At 52.8% G+C, this 16,126-nt stretch overlaps 7 protein-coding genes across 7 annotated transcripts; 2 read left to right on the top strand and 5 right to left on the bottom strand.

Annotated features, from left to right (window-relative positions):
* Positions 1-1,497: 1,497 nt before the first annotated feature.
* Positions 1,498-4,756, bottom strand: BDV17DRAFT_37749 (uncharacterized protein). The gene is made up of 3 exons (XM_073764435.1): positions 4,344-4,756; positions 2,633-4,280; positions 1,498-2,583 (listed from the first exon to the last, which is right to left on the bottom strand). The coding sequence occupies exons 2-3, from the start codon at positions 4,261-4,263 to the stop codon at positions 1,662-1,664; spliced, it is 2,553 nt and encodes an 850-aa protein (XP_073617595.1). The 5' UTR covers positions 4,264-4,280; positions 4,344-4,756; the 3' UTR covers positions 1,498-1,661.
* Position 4,757: 1 nt separating this feature from the next.
* On the bottom strand, positions 4,758-5,623 carry BDV17DRAFT_37748 (uncharacterized protein). The gene has a single exon (XM_073764434.1). The coding sequence runs from the start codon at positions 5,536-5,538 to the stop codon at positions 4,954-4,956; it is 585 nt and encodes a 194-aa protein (XP_073617594.1). The 5' UTR covers positions 5,539-5,623; the 3' UTR covers positions 4,758-4,953.
* Positions 5,624-10,147, bottom strand: BDV17DRAFT_37764 (uncharacterized protein). The gene is made up of 3 exons (XM_073764437.1): positions 9,722-10,147; positions 7,940-9,673; positions 5,624-7,876 (listed from the first exon to the last, which is right to left on the bottom strand). The coding sequence occupies exons 1-3, from the start codon at positions 9,948-9,950 to the stop codon at positions 5,709-5,711; spliced, it is 4,131 nt and encodes a 1,376-aa protein (XP_073617593.1). The 5' UTR covers positions 9,951-10,147; the 3' UTR covers positions 5,624-5,708.
* BDV17DRAFT_37763 (uncharacterized protein) lies at positions 10,148-10,924 on the bottom strand. The gene has a single exon (XM_073764436.1). The coding sequence runs from the start codon at positions 10,780-10,782 to the stop codon at positions 10,345-10,347; it is 438 nt and encodes a 145-aa protein (XP_073617592.1). The 5' UTR covers positions 10,783-10,924; the 3' UTR covers positions 10,148-10,344.
* Positions 10,925-11,629, top strand: BDV17DRAFT_37814 (uncharacterized protein). Its single transcript, XM_073764438.1, has 2 exons — positions 10,925-11,008; positions 11,061-11,629. Exon 2 carries the CDS (start codon positions 11,119-11,121, stop codon positions 11,542-11,544), a length of 426 nt encoding a protein of 141 aa, XP_073617591.1. The 5' UTR covers positions 10,925-11,008; positions 11,061-11,118; the 3' UTR covers positions 11,545-11,629.
* Positions 11,630-12,852: 1,223 nt separating this feature from the next.
* Positions 12,853-13,637, top strand: BDV17DRAFT_258517 (uncharacterized protein). Its single transcript, XM_073757328.1, has 2 exons — positions 12,853-12,983; positions 13,112-13,637. The coding sequence occupies exons 1-2, from the start codon at positions 12,869-12,871 to the stop codon at positions 13,276-13,278; spliced, it is 282 nt and encodes a 93-aa protein (XP_073617590.1). The 5' UTR covers positions 12,853-12,868; the 3' UTR covers positions 13,279-13,637.
* Positions 13,638-14,028: 391 nt separating this feature from the next.
* Positions 14,029-15,813, bottom strand: BDV17DRAFT_289600 (FAD-binding oxidoreductase; the record flags this gene model as incomplete). Its single annotated transcript, XM_073761695.1, has 4 exons — positions 14,029-14,300; positions 14,348-14,556; positions 14,621-15,360; positions 15,442-15,813. 4 exons carry the CDS (start codon positions 15,811-15,813, stop codon positions 14,029-14,031), a joined length of 1,593 nt encoding a protein of 530 aa, XP_073617589.1.
* Positions 15,814-16,126: the final 313 nt, after the last annotated feature.

Raw genomic sequence — 16,126 nt, 5'->3', positions numbered from 1 at the left:
AGCTTATCAGAAGGAAAAGATACATTTGAGGCGGAGATTTGGCTACGAGCCGAATGACACAAGGCGACAGGGTACGAGGAAGACCGAAGATGCTGAAGAAAGAGAAAGAGGAAGAAGGGCTTTGCAGCGCATTGCTGGTCTAAAAGATCCGGGGAAGCCAGAGTATGACACGTGCAGCGAACAGACGGATCCGAGGTCGGCGCTGAAGAGGACATTGGCTGGGATGAGGAGCTTGGGGATTATGTAACCGTGAAGCACAATATCAAGGAATGAGAATCGTTATGTCAAGGCTGGGGCTGTTTTCTTTTGTTTCAGCTGTTTTGGGGGAACCATTGTTTGCTCTTCCATCTCTCCCACAACGGATATCGTGTTCCTCATTCTTCACACTCCGCACCTACTTGCCCTCTCTCCTAATTAGGCCTTTGAGTAAAACTCAGTAGGGGATGAATGACTAGCTGAGGAGTCTTAGGTTGCTACCTAAGTGGCAAGACGAGAGCGCGAATTGGTAGAAGTTCTCAAATGCTTCTAGCCCTGTTATGTCTCATGGAACTTGCCATGGACGAAAAGTAATTTAATTACCTATGGTGGGTTGTGGTGTTGTCTTCTCCAGCTGAACGGGCCGTAAGTCTATCTGTCCACGGTCAGAGATCCGTTCATTACAGCACATAGATATGAGAAGATGAATGTTCAGCAGAGATACATGCTAGGTACCATGTCCAAAATCCCATGGAGATATAGGTATGGTAGTCCTTTTTTGCAAACCGAAGCTTGAGAAACAGAAACACGGATGTACTCTGTAATGCATCGCCTTTTCAATGGCCACTAGTTACTCGACTTGCTTTCCCCCCTCTGAATCCCGCTCGGAGATCTCGACGGACCTAGCTGGGGGGCAAGGCACGACAGGTAGCCCTACCCAGAGAAGTAGGCTCCTGATTGAAATCACCTACTCACGTAGTGTAATGATACCTAGGTAGCTCCCTACAATATTGGAACGGTGGCGGACAAATTCCAATGGTTCCATGCAATCATTCAATTCCAATGCTATCAAAAGCTCATTCAATCTCAAACTATGTACTGACTGACTGAGTCCGAAGACTTCAATTCACTGTCCACTGTCCAGTGGAGATTATGCCCAAAAATGAAGAATGTCCTCAATACAAAAACAGAAGCAAAAGAACCAGCAAAAAATGGACAGAGAGCGACAAACAAACAATGCAACGCAACTTTAAGCAAGCAGAGAATGGAAACCAAGTCATGAATCCGTAACTGTGAGTGCTGCGTATGCGTATGTGTGCGCGTGCAAGAAAGTAGGGTCGAGTCGCTCCGTAATTCATAAGATCATTTCATGTCGCTAGGGAAAGAACGAAGGAAGAAGGATGATAGAGATAGAGAAGGTGAGAATAAAGTGAAGATGTATGCAGTGCACCCAAAATGCCAAAATGCCAACGCCGATTCCAAAATGAGAGAAAGTAAGCAATCTGACTTTGACCGGTAAAGGATAGATGATGATATGGGACGGATGGATAATGCCGAGAATAGAACGCTCTGATGATGAATGGTGGAAAGATAATGGTGTAACGGAGAGAAGTCGTAGCTAGGAAGCAAGTTGATGGCACCACTCAGACTGTTGCAGGTATCGCTGATGAACACTAGGTAGGCAATCAAAGCCAACCCCCAACAGGATCACTCTCCACCGCTCCGCTCCCAGCAGGAACAGGAGGAGGGATATCAAGCGCAAGATCTAACTTTGGCGGCTTATCATCCAGCGCGCCCTTCTTCGGAGACTTGAGAGGGGATTTAGGAGGCGACCTGACTTCCTGCCTGGGCGGTCCCTCACGAACAGTCAAATGCGGCCACTCGTCTTCAACAGCAGCCGAGACCCAAGTGCGGAGACAGTCGTGGACAGAGGAGTAGAATTTCTCTTTACACTTTCGCAGCGTGTCGCCCATGGCTTTTTCGAAGCCAGACGCGCGGAACTCGTTGCGGACGTGGTTGCGTTCTTCAGGTGTTGGGAGGGACGCGATGAGGCCGTTGACTAGGTCGATGTGTGCTGCTAGGTAGTTCGTTGCGTCCCATTCTACGCCGCCGACGTAGGGTGCTGCTGGAACGGGCGGCCTTGGTGCAGGGAAGTGACGAGTGCGGTAATCGCCTGTGTTCTTATCGGATTCGACGACGGGGATGACGTTGAGGTGGTGCAGGAAGATCCAGAAGACTTCCTTTGTCACGTTGACAATTTCCTTGCACCAGACGCGGTAGGGGCGGGATTGGTATATGTTTGCGATGAATGAGAGCGGTTCGTTTTCCTCGGGAGGGTCCTTGAGGTAAGATAAGAGTCGGGCGGTGCGAGCTGCGGCGTCGTCGGTGGAGACTGCGGTCGAGAGTTGCGTGAAGATTAGGTTGATGATTATGCCGCGGGTGGTGAATTCGCTTGGGCCTTTCTTTTCTTTGTCGAAGAGCATGCTTAAAAGGGTAGGGAAGAGTTCTGCTTCGAAGTCTGTCAGACGTTGGAGGGCGGCGGAAGTCGTACAGAGAGCCTTGAGGCATAGTAATGTTTCGTGGAGAAGGTTGTCTTCATGTTCCTCTCTGTTGCTGCGTTAGCGGTGCTCCCATCGGGTGTCAGAAGACGACATACCTCCACTCAACCTTCTTGATCCGATAAATCAACTGCACGATCTCATCCATTCCTCCTTGCCCAATAAAATCATCAACCCAACTAACAGTCTCATTTCTAAGAAGAATTCTCAGCTTATGTATCTTGCCAACCTCAATAATCTCGGGCTTCTGAATCTCCTTGAGATAGTGCACGAAATCCGAAGGATCAGCAGCCGTGTCACGACGTGCCGTAGCAGCAAGTGACGTCGTGGACGCATTGGGTGTCAAAATCTTCGACAACCCACCAGACGTACTGAGATCAACCGACTTTGGACGTCGATGCGAACTCCCGCCCTCTGGACGTGCCTTCTTCGTAGGCGATGAAGAGTTGCCCCTGCTAAAGGTGAACCCGCGGCTTCTGGACCGCGACTGAGACTTCCCGTCGCGGCTGTCGCGGTCGTCTTTCTTCTCCTTTCCGCGCCCTCGGCGGCCCGTACTATCGGCTGCGTAAGAGCTTGCGCCAGCACTATGAGTCGTAGCGTCGAGTTTGTCTTTCTGAATGAAATCGGCTTTGATGTTTATGTCTAGCGACCTCATTTTGTCTCTCATGTTGTGGGGGATGTTTCGTGCGTCAAGGAGCTTCTCAAACTCACTCTCGAGGTCCTTGGAGTTGAGCCGCTTTTGCAGGTCCGCTTCCCGCTCCTTCGCGTTGAAAGCCGAGATGACTTCCTGCACGCGCGAAGCCTTCTTCGGACTTGCCTGCGGCTTTACCTCTGTCTCGGAGCGAGCGTCAGGGGTCGAAGGACTCGAGAGACCTCTAGGCCGGCCATTCTCCTTCTTGGTAGATTGGGTTTCAATTTTGTCAATGTCCGACTGCTTGCTAGAGGAGAAAATGTCTCTCATTCTGTTTCCTCCTACAAAGAAGTCGGACTTCGGACGGGGTTTGTTGGTTCGACTTGTCAAGGATGGCTGATGAAAGTCGTAGAAGTTGCGCTGCTGGGCTGGACTGTACCGATTCGGCGTATAGAGGGAGACCTCTTCCTGCAGGGTCCTCCGTCTGTTACTGTGTAATGGAGAAGGTTCATCGCGGAATGAGGGCGTTGGCGATGCAAACTGAGCCCAGATAGGCGAGGGTAAGTTATCAGCCGGGTCATTGGGGCTTCGATTCTCCTTGTCCCGAGTGTCCTTCGGTTCGTCCTTCCGTCCATGCTGGGATCGTTTCAGGATAGCCGAGAAGCTATTGGTGGATTTTGCCTTCTTAGGTGTGTTGCCTGAGTCCTCGGATGTCTTCTCGGGCTTTCGGTCCATGAATTCCTTGAGCGACTTGAGGGATACAGCGCTCTTTGTCTTTTTGTGCAAGCCGCCCTTTCCGGGTTTCGTCGGACATCCGGGGTCGTACATCGCGTTGTCGGGTACATCGCGGTTAGGGGCGATCTCTCCGAGCGGTTGCGGTTGCGGCCGCGGGTACATTGAAGGCTGAGGGTGAGGATACTGCGGCTCATCCGTCGGGGCAATAAAGTAGGTCGTAGACTCGCTCTTGTACGGGTTCGGGCGGGCAGGGCCATCTGCCGACTGATTTCTTCTATGCCCTAGGAGCGCCCGGAACTTGGACTTGGTCGGAGAGCGAGGCGCATCTTCGTAAATGGCGGGCGCTTGCGTGGAAGGGGCCATGTTCTATCGTGCCAGACCTAGAACACAAGTATCAGTTTCAGCTCCGGCATAAAGACTGAGTGGATGGGTGATGCACTCACAATGAACCACAGCGACACGGGCCGAAAGTCAAAGAAGCAATGCGGCGCAGACGCAGAAGTAGAAGCAAAGGAACAAAAGGCTCAGCAACTCAATTTAAAAGAAAATGCAGAGCAAGACGCAGACGCACAGCTCAGATGCAAAAGACATGAAGCTGAAGCCAAGCGAAGCAACAATGAATAAACCCAAAGCTGAGAAATGGAATGGAACGGGAACTGAACTATGCAATGTAGGAGCAAAGCAGAGCAGCAGAAAGTTAAGTTCGTCGAGGCAGGACACAAACCAAAACCGAAATCAAACCACAACTCGACCGCAGGCAGGAAAATCAAGGAAATATGAAGTCCAAGTCGGAACAACAAAATCGAATCACCGGCCAATATCCATCGAGGATCGCGGTGCAGCAAGCCCTCTTGACGTGGAGGGTAAACAGTATGCGGGCATGGAGGTTGCCGGGGGCAACACGGTAGCGGGTAGACTGCCGGGGATGATCGCTGGCTCATCAGCGCTCCAGCCTAGTCTGCTCCATTGGACAAGAAGTGGCCAATCTGCCTTCGGCTGGCCCTGGTTCTTCTCCAATTTTGGGGTGGGATCGTGACACAATGGCGGGGTGGTTCATCCGGTCATTCCACGATTCCGTTGTTTTGACGCTTGGTGCGCTTGGTGCGGCGGGGGACGTTCAAACCGGATGAAATCAGAATCGAGCGTCTTTCTTCCCTCCTCTCGCTCCTCATAGGATGTAAGAGAGCTCTCTGGTTTGTTGTTTGTCTTGTCAGCGATAACGGCAATAAGCAATTGTGTGGTGGTGGTGGAGGGATCGCTGGGGATGATGGGCGCCAAGCAAAACAAGGCAACTGGACCATCGCCAAATCCAGGCAAACGGTGCTCTCTGAAATGCATGGATGCCTTACTCATACTCCAGCATGCCAACAACCAACTACACAGCAATCTAGGCCTGTTCGAATGCGGGGAAGAGTTCGGTTCGTCGACCAGTGTGTTCACTGACCACCAGTTATGTGGATATATTTTATGTTCGTAGCTAGTATGGACATTCTGCGTGATATACAAAATTCGTGATGATGATGCAGATACAGAAAGAAACCTAGTCAAGAATCGTCCTGAAGAAGATAAACGCAAATGCTGGACACCGTATATGCATAGTTTCCTGTTGTTGTTGTTGTCATGATTCGTTATTGTCATGACCCTTTATGTATGATGCTCCATGCAAATGCCTTGCGCGATGCCAGGTGTAACTGCCATCGCAATCGCCAATCCAACCCAATATGCAATGCAGAAGAAGCGAAGAAGTGGTGTGGTAGAAAGTTAATAATGCAATGTGTGAATGTGTAGTGTTTGTATAGTGTAGCAGATCAGTGAGCGGCGACAACTGCCTTGAGCATGCCCTTGAGCCGGGCTCCTGCGCTGGGTGGGGGAGTCGGTTCGCGTCTGCGACGGTGACGGTGGCGGCGACGCTCGGGTTCGTCTCTGGTAGATCGAGGAGCATCGTCCCGAAAGGCATCGTCATGGTACTCGGGATCAGCCTGTTCGACCTCTTGCGCTTCGGCAATTGCCTCGGACTGTCGGCGGCCTCTCCGAGTTTCAGCGCGAGCAGGGTCTTCTTCCTTGCGACGGGAACCACTGGAACGCTCCATGGAGTTTCGACCCTCGGTCGAGGGACGGTGACTACCGTGTGAATGGTGGCTGGTGGATGAGCGCCTGCGTGGTGGAGGTTGCTCGACGAGGTTTGCCGTGGCCTTCGGGGCGCTGAGCTTGGGGAGTGGAGTGTTGCTGGACACTTCCTCCTCGGAGGGCGAGTATTTCAGGTAGTTTCGGGGCCTGGGGACTGTCGACTGGGAGTGCCTCGAGGAAGATCCGGCGTCGCCATCACGGCTACCCCCGGAGCCCCTTTGCCGAGACGATCGGTGTCCTGATTCCCTCTCCCTGGTGCTGCCACTCCGCTCAAGCCGTTTGGCCCGTTCGCGTTCACGCTCACGTTCACGCTCACGTTCCTTCTCAAGAGCGGCGCGTTCTTGCTCAACAGCAAGCTTCTGGAGCCGTTTCATTTCCCGCCTCGATTTCTCCTCGTATTGCTTCCTCGACTCTTCCAGAGCTTCAAGCCACCTCTGGCTCAGCTTGTTACGCTCAGGCTTTTGCACTGGAGCCGGTGCAGGCGCGTGCCTTTCCGAAGCATGTCTTTCCGAAGAATATCTTTCCGACGCATGTCGACGCCCTTCGGATGAGCCTTTTGAAGGTCTTCGGTCATCACGAGGCTCAGACACGTATGACTTTCTTCTTCGGCGACGCGAGCGTTCACCTCCCTCTCCGGCGCTCGGAGCATATCGGTCTCTGCGCGAATCGTCGCCGCCAATTTCAGCTGAGGTGTCGGGCACCAGCGTCTTGGGGGACGGTTCACGGTACACGCAGTCCGGCTGGGTTTCCCGGGCTGATTCTCTGATAGGTTCAGCCGCAACAGGCTCGTCAGCGACAGGTTCATCGGCAGGGAAGGGAGAGATGGCTCGCTCGCTCTCAGCTGGCGCAGGGGCCGCTGGAATATACGAAACGTCCAAGTCCCTAGGAGCTGATTCAACTACGACGGGTTCCTCAACTGCGGCTGGCGGTGTCGTCTCTTCAGCGGGCTGTTCAGGCTCGTGCACGAGGAATTGTTCAACGGAAATTGCCTCGGGGGGCGGTCCAGCAGGAGCAGGTGCTTGCGCAGGCGGCTCTTCAACAGGCGCTTCGGCAGCAGGTTCGTTGGGAACCTCTCTGGTAGCCTCAGCTTCCGGCGCAGCTTCTTCAACCGCTACTGGCTCGCTCTCAGGCTCGGGAGCGGCCGGTTCTTCAACCGGCGGTGCCACTTCAACCGGCGGTTCCCCAACGGGTTCAGCGGGAGCAGGCTCTTCTGCCGGAGGCTCAGGTGCCTTTTCAAGGACGGGCACTTGCTCGACAGGTTCGCTGGGCGCGGCCACCGGCGCTTCAGGTTCCTTGACATCCTCAACGGGGGGCTCTGGTGCCGGAGCTTCTTCAAGTGCTGATTCTGTCGGTGCAGGCTCCTCTGGCGCAGGCTCCGCAACAAACTCCTCCACAGCAGGTGCCGCGGGTTCTTCAACTGGTGCGGCCTCAGGTTCCGCCAACTCAGCAGGAGCTTCGGGTTCGACTGGCGCAGGAACGGCTGCTACTTCCTCTGGCTTGTCTTCTTCCACCGGAGCACTCTTTTCGACAACAGACGCTTCAACAACAGGTTCTTCGGCGACTTCGGCGGCTGGGACTGCAGCCTCAGCTGGCTCTGGGGTCGGCTCGGGTTCGGCTTCTGCTGCAGGCAAGGGCTCAGGTTCGGCGACTTCCGTCGCTTCGGGTGCTGCAGGTTCGACCTCCTTCTGAACAGGCGACGCAGGAGCATCATCGAAGTCAATCAACGCATCCGATTTCTTAGAAGCCTCTTCCGCTTCCAATTCAGCATCCTTCTTTGCCTGCTCCGCTGCGGCTTCATTCTCCGCTTCGACTTTGTCAAATGCTGCCTCTGGATCACATTCGGGGAAGTCTAGTTCTGGATACCATTAGCCTGTGTTCATCTATGTCATTGGTAGGTTGACTTGATACATACCACTCGAAGCTCCCGGAGCGGGCTCCTTGGGAGTAGCCTCGTCTGCTGGCTCAGCTGTCGATTCGGGCTCTGCAGCAGGCACAGGTTCAGCTGCGGATTCGGGGGCTGGCGCATCAGCTTCCGTGGCAGGTTTCTCTTCCTCAGCTGGCTCAGCTGGTTGCTCTGCGTTTTCAGCAGGCTCCGCCACTGGCTCCTCCGCAGCTGGCACGGCCTTGGGCTCTTCGACTGGCTCGCTAGCTTCGGGAGCGGGTGCTTCTGCAGCTGGAGCGGGCTCTTCGGCAGCTGCAGGTGTTTCCTCGACAACCGGCTCCGCCGCAGCAGGCGTTTCTTCTGCAGCTGGCTCTGGTGCAGGTGGTTCCGCTGCAGGCGGTTCTGGCTCAGCGGGGGTTTCCTCCTCAGGTGGTGGCGTGGGAGGCTGAGAAGCAGCAGCGCCTTTCTTGCCCTTCTTCTTATCCTTCTTCTTGTTCTTCTTTGAAGTTGGAGGTTTGAACTCTTCCGCTGGTGGCTCAGGCTCAGGCTCAGCAGCAGGTTCGTGTTCCGCAGCGGGTTCGGGCTCAGCAGCGGGTTCGGGCTCAGCAGCGGGTTCGGGCTCAGCCGCGGGTTCAGGCTCAGCAGCAGGTTCAGGCTCAGCAGCAGGTTCAGGCTCAGCAGCAGGTTCAGGCTCAGCAGCAGGTTCAGGCTCAGGCTCAGCGGCCGGCTCGGGCTCGGCAGGAGATTCAACAGCAGCAGCCTGACCCTTCTTCTTCTTCTTGTCTTTCTTCTTTTTCTTCGAGGAAGTTGTTGGCTCGGGCTCTTCTGCTTGAGGTTCTGGGGCAGGCTCTTCAGGAGCAGACTCCGCAGCGGCAGGTGGCTCTTCCGCTTGCAGCTCTGGTTCAGTTGTCTCCGCGACTGGTTGTTCTGGTTCAGGCACAGGTGCTGGTTCTTCGGGCTGTTTGGGTTCAGCAGCAGGTTCGGGTTCAGCAGCAGGCTCAGGTTCAGCAGCGGGTTCGGGTTCTGCAGCAGGTTCGGGTTCTGCAGCAGGCTCAGGCTCGTTCACCTTTGGCTCTGGTTCTGCAGGTTCTGCAGCTGCAGCTGCAGCAGCCTGACCCTTCTTCTTCTTCTTGTCTTTCTTCTTGTTCTTCTTGGAAGAAGTTGCTGGCTCGGGCTCTTCTGCTGGTTTTGTTTCAGGCGCCGGTGTTTCCTCCGTTAAAGCCTTTTCTTCGGCGGCTGGTTCGGCCGGTGCGCCTGCTGTCTCAGGTTCTGCTGGAGCTGCCTGCTCTTCAGCTGCTGGCTCAGCCGCGGGTGATTCTGCAGGAATGTCTGCTGCGGCGGCTTCCGGTCCACTGGGTTCCGTCGCAGGTGATTGTTCCTCGGCTGGTTCTGTGGCTGGTGGTCCTGCTGATGCGTTCGTTTCGGCCGCTGGTGCCTCCCCCTTTCCAGCTGGTTCCTCAGCCGGTTTCTCTTCGCTGGGTTCCGCTGTCGGCTCAGCTGCAGGCTCAGCGGGCGTCTCTTCCGTCGCTGGTTCTGCTGCCGGCTCTGCCGCAGGAGCTGCGTCGCCAGCATCGGCAGCGGGCTCCCCAGCTGGTTCAGGAGCAGGCGTTTCTGCTTGCTCGCTCGATTCTTCCGCGGGTGGCGCTGCCTCTTCTGCTGGCTTCTCTGCCTCTTCTGCTGGCTTCTCTGCCTTTTCTGACGGTTCTGAGCCCTCTGCTTTGGGCTCTTCTACCGCATCGGGAGGTGTCGTTGCACCCGATGATGCTGCAAATTGTTAGTAGAGATCATCAGGATGGTGGGGCTGAGACTTACCTGCTTCTTGTGCGGAAGCATCTTCAGAACTACTTGAGTCATCCTTTGGGGCTTCTGGGGCTTGTTCTGTCTCCTCGGGAGCATCGGGTTTGGTGTCCTGATTTTTCGTTGTCAGATTATCCGCAGAGACAGGGTGGTATGAAAATTGAGCCGTAGAACGGTCGAAGGTTTGATAATGAAACTGATTATCGAAAGATTGATAATTGTACTGGGGGAGTTGTGCATACATCGGGGACCCCAGGTTCCTCGGATTCCGCCGGGTCGGGAACTGGGTTGGAAGCCTCTGGGTTGGATAAGTTGTTGTCGTTTACCGGGGCCCGTTTGACGTTATTATTCTTCTTCTTATTGTTGCCCTTCTTTTTGGCCATCGCAAAAGGGTCAGGTGCGTCTCCTGATCGCCTCTAAAAATATGATAAGTTCGTCTGGGCGAGGAGTCGAGTAGCGAATATAACAAATCAATTAGACATCAAATCACGGACGCTTGTGTAATCGTCAATCGTTAGAATTCGTACCGCGTCGCTTGGGTGACAAGGTAAGGAGTCAATTGCAAAAAGGAAAAATATGAGGCGACGAGACAGATGAGATTGAGGATGTGAGAGCAGAAAGATATTGGATAGCAGGGTTCAGCATATGTCCAAATATGAGTGGATCGAGAAGCAGCCAAAGCAGCGGAAATCCCGTCTATCCGCCAACCGCAGTAAGGTCCCTGTTGAAGACCAAAGCAAGGCGACGTATGGCAGTTCGTTCAGTATCCAGATGTTTGGAAATCGCGCCGAATTGACGAGATTTGGGCTTGACACTGGGGGTGTCATGAACGAACTACCCAAACGGCATTTCTGGTGATTGGTCCACGTCTCACAGGCAAATGGCTCTGGTGGGCCAAATCGGCCGATTGAGGAAAAGGAGAAGGGCCCTCTTGCTGCATTGTGCAAGAATAGCTGCATGAAGGCCTGCAGTAGCCAGAAATAGTGGCCGAGCGATAGGCATTGGGCGCGGTGTGCGTGGACATAGTGGGGTGGTACCACAGTGCCAACTTCGCTGTCAGGCTTGCCCCTACGCATTTCCGGTTGCTTTTCGAGTCCTTGCCAGAGGGGCTGGGCCAACAGACGGTGACTAGGTGAAACGGTGAGTATACTGGGAATTGGAAGTCACGGCCCAGGCCCACAGCCCACAGGAGATTCCTGTCGCAACCCGGCACTGTAGACACATTATTGTTGCGACCAGGTACTGTACCTGACACGACCGGGCCAATTCGCCGAGGGAAAGAGGCAAACTGATAAAAACTCCGCGTTCATTAGCTTGCATCTGATAATTTTCGCGTATTCATTAGCATACAGAGTTGTTCGTTTGATCTCCACCTCGACGTCTGCCCAACCACACCTTTTCCGGCGAGCGACATGAGACACCAGGTGGCTGGCAGCCTGGCAGCTGCTGGGTGCGTGGAGTCAAACACCGGCCCTTTGCCAGACTGGGAGGCGTCTGCGAAGATTAACCGGAATCATGACGGTGATGCAGTTAGCAGCATATTGATTCTCGAAGGAATGAGCATGATCGTATCGCGTCGAGTGAAGCAGCGGTTGGGGCGTGGAAGAAGGACGAGAGAGGAAAGAAGGCGATTTCTCCACGGACCACATCAGGACAAGTCACCAGCCCCGCGGCGATCACAGGACCAGCGCACCACAGACCACTCTCAATCTCGAATTCTTCAACCGACACCCCACTCTCTCACCGACTCCGACACCGACGCTATGAACAGTGAACACCCGCTCAGACTCTCTGCCAGACTGATGACTCACGATCCATTCTCTCAAGAGTCGCCTTGACCTCAGATCAATCTGGCAGCCGTGATTAACACCCAAATGGCCAATGCTTGCGATCAAGCCTGACGATATCGGCCATCCGCAGTGGCACCTAAGGCAAACCACGCCGTGAGCATTGATGACAAGCTGGCAGTCGGTAAGAGGCCGTCTGCACCAAACAGTCCGCTGCATTGATGATTCGAGGTTTTCAAAGCCGGATAAAACTCGCGAATCCCGAGTCATTACGTCTTCTTAATTTTAGCCCAGCCCCTGAAGGTTATTCTTGGCTTCAGGATCTTGTGCCTAGCACTGTTTTATCGGATTCTATGCATAGGCGCGCACATACTTCGTACATAAGGGGTCAATGGGCACGCATTGAGGAGGCGGTTCCAACGCAAGCTCGTATCTCTCCACATTGACGGACCTCTATCGATGACATCAATTGACTTGCTAGCTGTCAGGCAGCGTACTCTGGCGCTCGACAGGAACAATAAGGGTTGACAGAAAGCAGACCGCAATGGCTTCTGGAACATTCGGGCCACAATGACATCAGTCCAACATCTTCAGCTTCATTTCTCCTGCGTCGATGCGGTGAGTGTCAGATCAACTTCTTGACCCTGTGAGTCACGATATCTGCCTCAGGCTGGAGAGTCCAGGTAGGTTTCCAATCACCGGAAGCTACCTTACTCGCTACTTTGGGCCTGGGTGCGGTGCTTACGAATAACGAAACGAGAAGCTGATGGCAGCTTACAATAACCTGGTGTCTCGTGAGACACCTTCGAAGAACCATATTGAAACCCTTCAGCTGGACTCTACCTTGAGTCTGATGCCACTTTTGTACGAATATCATGGAGACCGACTTCATTTGGCTGGATATACCGCAATGAGGCGCTGAACAAAAGTCAATCCATGAGTTCGAAGATTGGTAAGTATGGCTCTCAGAGATTTTCAAATCCTCTCCATTATATCGCTTCTCTCGTCGCAGCGAAAGGGAGGAAGTATGAGCTCTTGTAGTCGTTCTATCAATCCATCCTTATCCAATGATTTATATGCTTTTCTCAAATCACGTCGTCAATATATTTAAATGCACAAATTCCATAGTGAAATTATCGCTCACTCAAATCCGCATTCCCAAATTGTTTACATTCCCAACTTCCCGCATTCCCGTCGAAAAGCGCAAGGCAACAAGAATGCTGGAACTATATAAATCCCAAAACCCTTCTATGTAGTCATTCCTAGCCAATTTTCCAAACCACCAGCTTGGTTATAACAAACCCGAACTTATTCTATTAAGAATATATATCTAGCCACCGACATACATCATCTGCCAACCTCCAAGCCCACCAAAATGAAACCAACAACAACCCTCCTCACGCTCTCTCTCCTCCTGGGCACAGCACTCGCAGACAAAACCTGCACCCCTAGCTTCGACTACTGCGCCGACGAGTTAATCAAGAACAAGGGTGCGTCTTTAATCAATCCCTCAATACCAAACCATCCCACCTCATATTCCTCCTTTTCCCCTTTCTATGTCTAGACTACACCCCGAACAAACAAGCAAACAGACTAATTTGTGTGTATGAACGTCTAGGCTTCACAGAAGCAGACCTAAAAGCCGCCCTCGCAGGCTCAGAATTCGAAAACGAAGACGTAAACTCCATTCTCTATCATTGTACCAACCCGGGGGCTGTTGGGCATCCGAAGCTGTGTGCGAGTGGGTGTCGGAATTCGGCGACGGAGGGGAGTAAGAAGTGTTAGTTATTTTGATACGAATACAAGTACGATGGCTGGGAACTTGGTGATGGATTTGGTGTTGGTGTTGTTTGATATGCCTTTGTGTCTTCGGCTAGATCCTAGATAGAGGACGCTGGGATAATAGCTAGTAGCTAGGTACGGTTGGGGGAGGAACAGAGCAAAGGGGGGCAATAATGTACGCCTGCAGGTGAAAGATCGGTTTTTCCAACGTCGTTGGCAGCATCAACGTGTCCTTATGACCGAAACTCCTCCATATGTTCCCCTTCCATCAATACTGCAATACCCATTTGAATGCAATTACCACTACTGCTCTCCTATGGATATAAAAGTACGGACCGTGGACGGAGTTAGGTAGCTCCTGCTCAAGATTATATCGGCCATGGCCCATCGGTTTTATACCGATATGCCTATGCGTAAATGGATGTAGCAGGTGACGGCAAGTATTACTAGGCCCGGCAAAAGGCGCCTAGGTCCGAGCTGCTTTTAGGTTCTGCCACGCCTGCCTAGATTCTGCTCATACCTAACGGGATACGATCATAAGCCCTAGTCAAAAAGCCCAAGCGAAACCACGGCACCAGTTGCAGCTTTTCTCTGGAGGTATGTCTGATTAAGAGTTAACATTAGACCACTCCGCAGAGGCATAGGTGATGTCTTAGCACCCCCTCCGTACCTCACCTCACCAGCGGGCATACTTCCCTCCCACCCACCTTTCATTAAATCAAAAGGCTCTTCCAAGCTGTCTATATCTACTACCTACTCACCCAACTTGAATCCACCCCAATTCAACCTCGAAAGCACATGATCGGAATCATATCTCTCCCTAACACTCTTCAACCTCTCCAAATTCCCCTCCGGCAACCCCGCAAACGCATCCTGCCACTCGCCCGCATCACCCATGTAGACAAACTCCGACGCGATCCCCTTCTCCTGGTTCATGGCGTGCAGCCGCTCCGTTAGTTCGCGGGACCAGGTCTCCATCCTCTCGTCGTCCTGCGCGCGGGACCAGGATGTGCTGAATTGCCAGACTATGGACGAATTAGTAGTTGCCAAAGGCCGTGGTGGTTGAACATACTCATCAAAGGCTCATCCTCAAGGCCCCAGACATTCCCAATCTTATTCTCCTTCGCGACGCGCAGCGATGATGGCGTAATGTGGTTTAGGACAAATGTAGGCTGGAGACCCTGCACGTCGGCGATTGAGTCCACGGCGGCTTTCCACTCCTTGTAGATGAATAGTAGCGCGTCTGGATCCGGCGTTATTGTTTTGTGGGAGAACATTATCCTGTATTCCCATTTGTATCGTTAATAAAGCAGGCACACTTAGATCAGCTGGACAGTCTACCCACCGGAACATCTGCTTCGGGGTCTCCAACGTCTCAGACCACTCCTTCATCGTCGTGACGTTGTGGATGCGCTGAAGCGCGGGAATAGTAGTGAAATTGACAAACTGCGACGGCGGAAAACTAATACCCTCCTGCACACCCAGCAGCGAAGCAGACGCGACCTTTGTGGTGACATTATACGAAACCGTCGCGACCATGCCAGCGGCAATGATATCCTCATCACCATCCAAGGTGGCAGCATCACACATAGCACCAAAGAAATCCTGGATCGCCGTCTCGTCGTATACCTGAATCGTTGTGCTCACTCGTGGAACTTCAAACGTCTTCACCTCAAACCTTGTCACGATACCAAAGTTACTCCCGCCCCCTTTAAGCGCCCAGAATAGATCCCTGTTCTCAGAGGCAGACGCAAAGACCTGACTTCCATTCCCGAGAACGACGTCATAGCTCAGCACATTGTCCATCGCGTATCCGTATTTATTGTTGAAGTAGTAGAAGCCTCCGATTAGGGTTAGACCCGGGACACCGATTGTTTTTACGCGGCCGCCGATTGCGGCGAGGCCGTGGGGGGATAGGGCTGCGTAGACGTCGTACCAGGTTAGGCCGGGGCCGACTGAGATTGTGGTGTCTTTGTTGTTGTTGTTGTTGTTGTTGTTGAGTTTGTAGGTGTTTAGTTTGTTGAGGCCTAGTAGGACGCCGCCGTTTATGTTGTTTGAGCCTGGGACCTGGATGTCAGTAAAGTACTACGTCATAGTATTTAGTGCGTAGTATCTAAGACTGCTTGTACGTTTTGATATAAATGAAATCAAATCAAATAGTCTCACATTCATATGCCCACCCCCCCTAACAGCAAACGGCGCATCACACGCCCCAAGGATCTTCACAGCGCTGGCGACCTCATCCGCTGATTCAGGAACAAATACGCATGCTGGAGATAGAGCCGCGCGCTTGTCCCAGTAGCTGTCGACTGTTTGGTACGTGTAGTTGGTCTGACCGGGGTAGATCATGCTGCTTCCGAAGGAATATGTGAGTTTTGCACATGCGCATTTTTCGGGCGCGGCGAGTTCCACGTCGAAGGAACTTACTGGGATGGCTGAAGCAGAAGCAGAAGAAGAGGGTGAAAGAGAAGCAGAGACAAGATTCCACAGAGGGAAGGCGATGAGTAGAGCCTTATCAGGACCTTCGAAGAACTTCATATTGATTGATCGATCTTGGCTTGACTTGCGCCGATCCGTTTGAGAAGACAGATTGAGTGCAGACATGCAGCCAGAGACTATAACGTAAATCACCGGTCATCCGTCCGCCACCAGTCATCCGACCGCCCTTCCAAAGTCCACGCGTTGTTTTACACGTCGCTCTTCAGCTCACCACCATGCCACCAAATCGCAGAAAGTCTCGTCAAGATTTAATTGAGCAAGAGGGCCGGATCCAACTTGCAATTTAAGCTTTAAAAAAAAAAAAAAAAAAAAAAAAAAAAAAAAAAAAAAAAAAAAAAAAAAAAAAAAAAAA

Source organism: Aspergillus undulatus, assembly GCF_047715775.1.
Source record: "Aspergillus undulatus strain CBS 261.88 unplaced genomic scaffold BDV17scaffold_13, whole genome shotgun sequence".
NCBI lineage: Eukaryota > Fungi > Ascomycota > Eurotiomycetes > Eurotiales > Aspergillaceae > Aspergillus > Aspergillus undulatus.
Note: the sequence above shows the minus strand (reverse complement) of the source record. Positions and strands in the feature narration are given on the sequence as shown.

Bases quoted from the DNA above. Each gene is read 5' to 3' on its own strand.
- BDV17DRAFT_258517 (XM_073757328.1), top strand. From the start codon at position 12,869: ATGAAACCAACAACAACCCTCCTCACGCTCTCTCTCCTCCTGGGCACA. The intron at 12,984-13,111 runs GTGCGTCTTTAA...ATGAACGTCTAG, and splicing joins CGAGTTAATCAAGAACAAGG to GCTTCACAGAAGCAGACCTA.
- BDV17DRAFT_37749 (XM_073764435.1), bottom strand. From the start codon at position 4,263: ATGGCCCCTTCCACGCAAGCGCCCGCCATTTACGAAGATGCGCCTCGC. The intron at 2,584-2,632 runs GTATGTCGTCTT...ACGCAGCAACAG, and splicing joins ATCAAGAAGGTTGAGTGGAG to AGAGGAACATGAAGACAACC.
- BDV17DRAFT_37764 (XM_073764437.1), bottom strand. From the start codon at position 9,950: ATGTATGCACAACTCCCCCAGTACAATTATCAATCTTTCGATAATCAG. The intron at 9,674-9,721 runs GTAAGTCTCAGC...AACAATTTGCAG, and splicing joins TGCTTCCGCACAAGAAGCAG to CATCATCGGGTGCAACGACA. The intron at 7,877-7,939 runs GTATGTATCAAG...ATCCAGAACTAG, and splicing joins CGCTCCGGGAGCTTCGAGTG to ACTTCCCCGAATGTGATCCA.
- BDV17DRAFT_37763 (XM_073764436.1), bottom strand. From the start codon at position 10,782: ATGCGTAGGGGCAAGCCTGACAGCGAAGTTGGCACTGTGGTACCACCC.
- BDV17DRAFT_37748 (XM_073764434.1), bottom strand. From the start codon at position 5,538: ATGACAATAACGAATCATGACAACAACAACAACAGGAAACTATGCATA.
- BDV17DRAFT_37814 (XM_073764438.1), top strand. From the start codon at position 11,119: ATGAGACACCAGGTGGCTGGCAGCCTGGCAGCTGCTGGGTGCGTGGAG.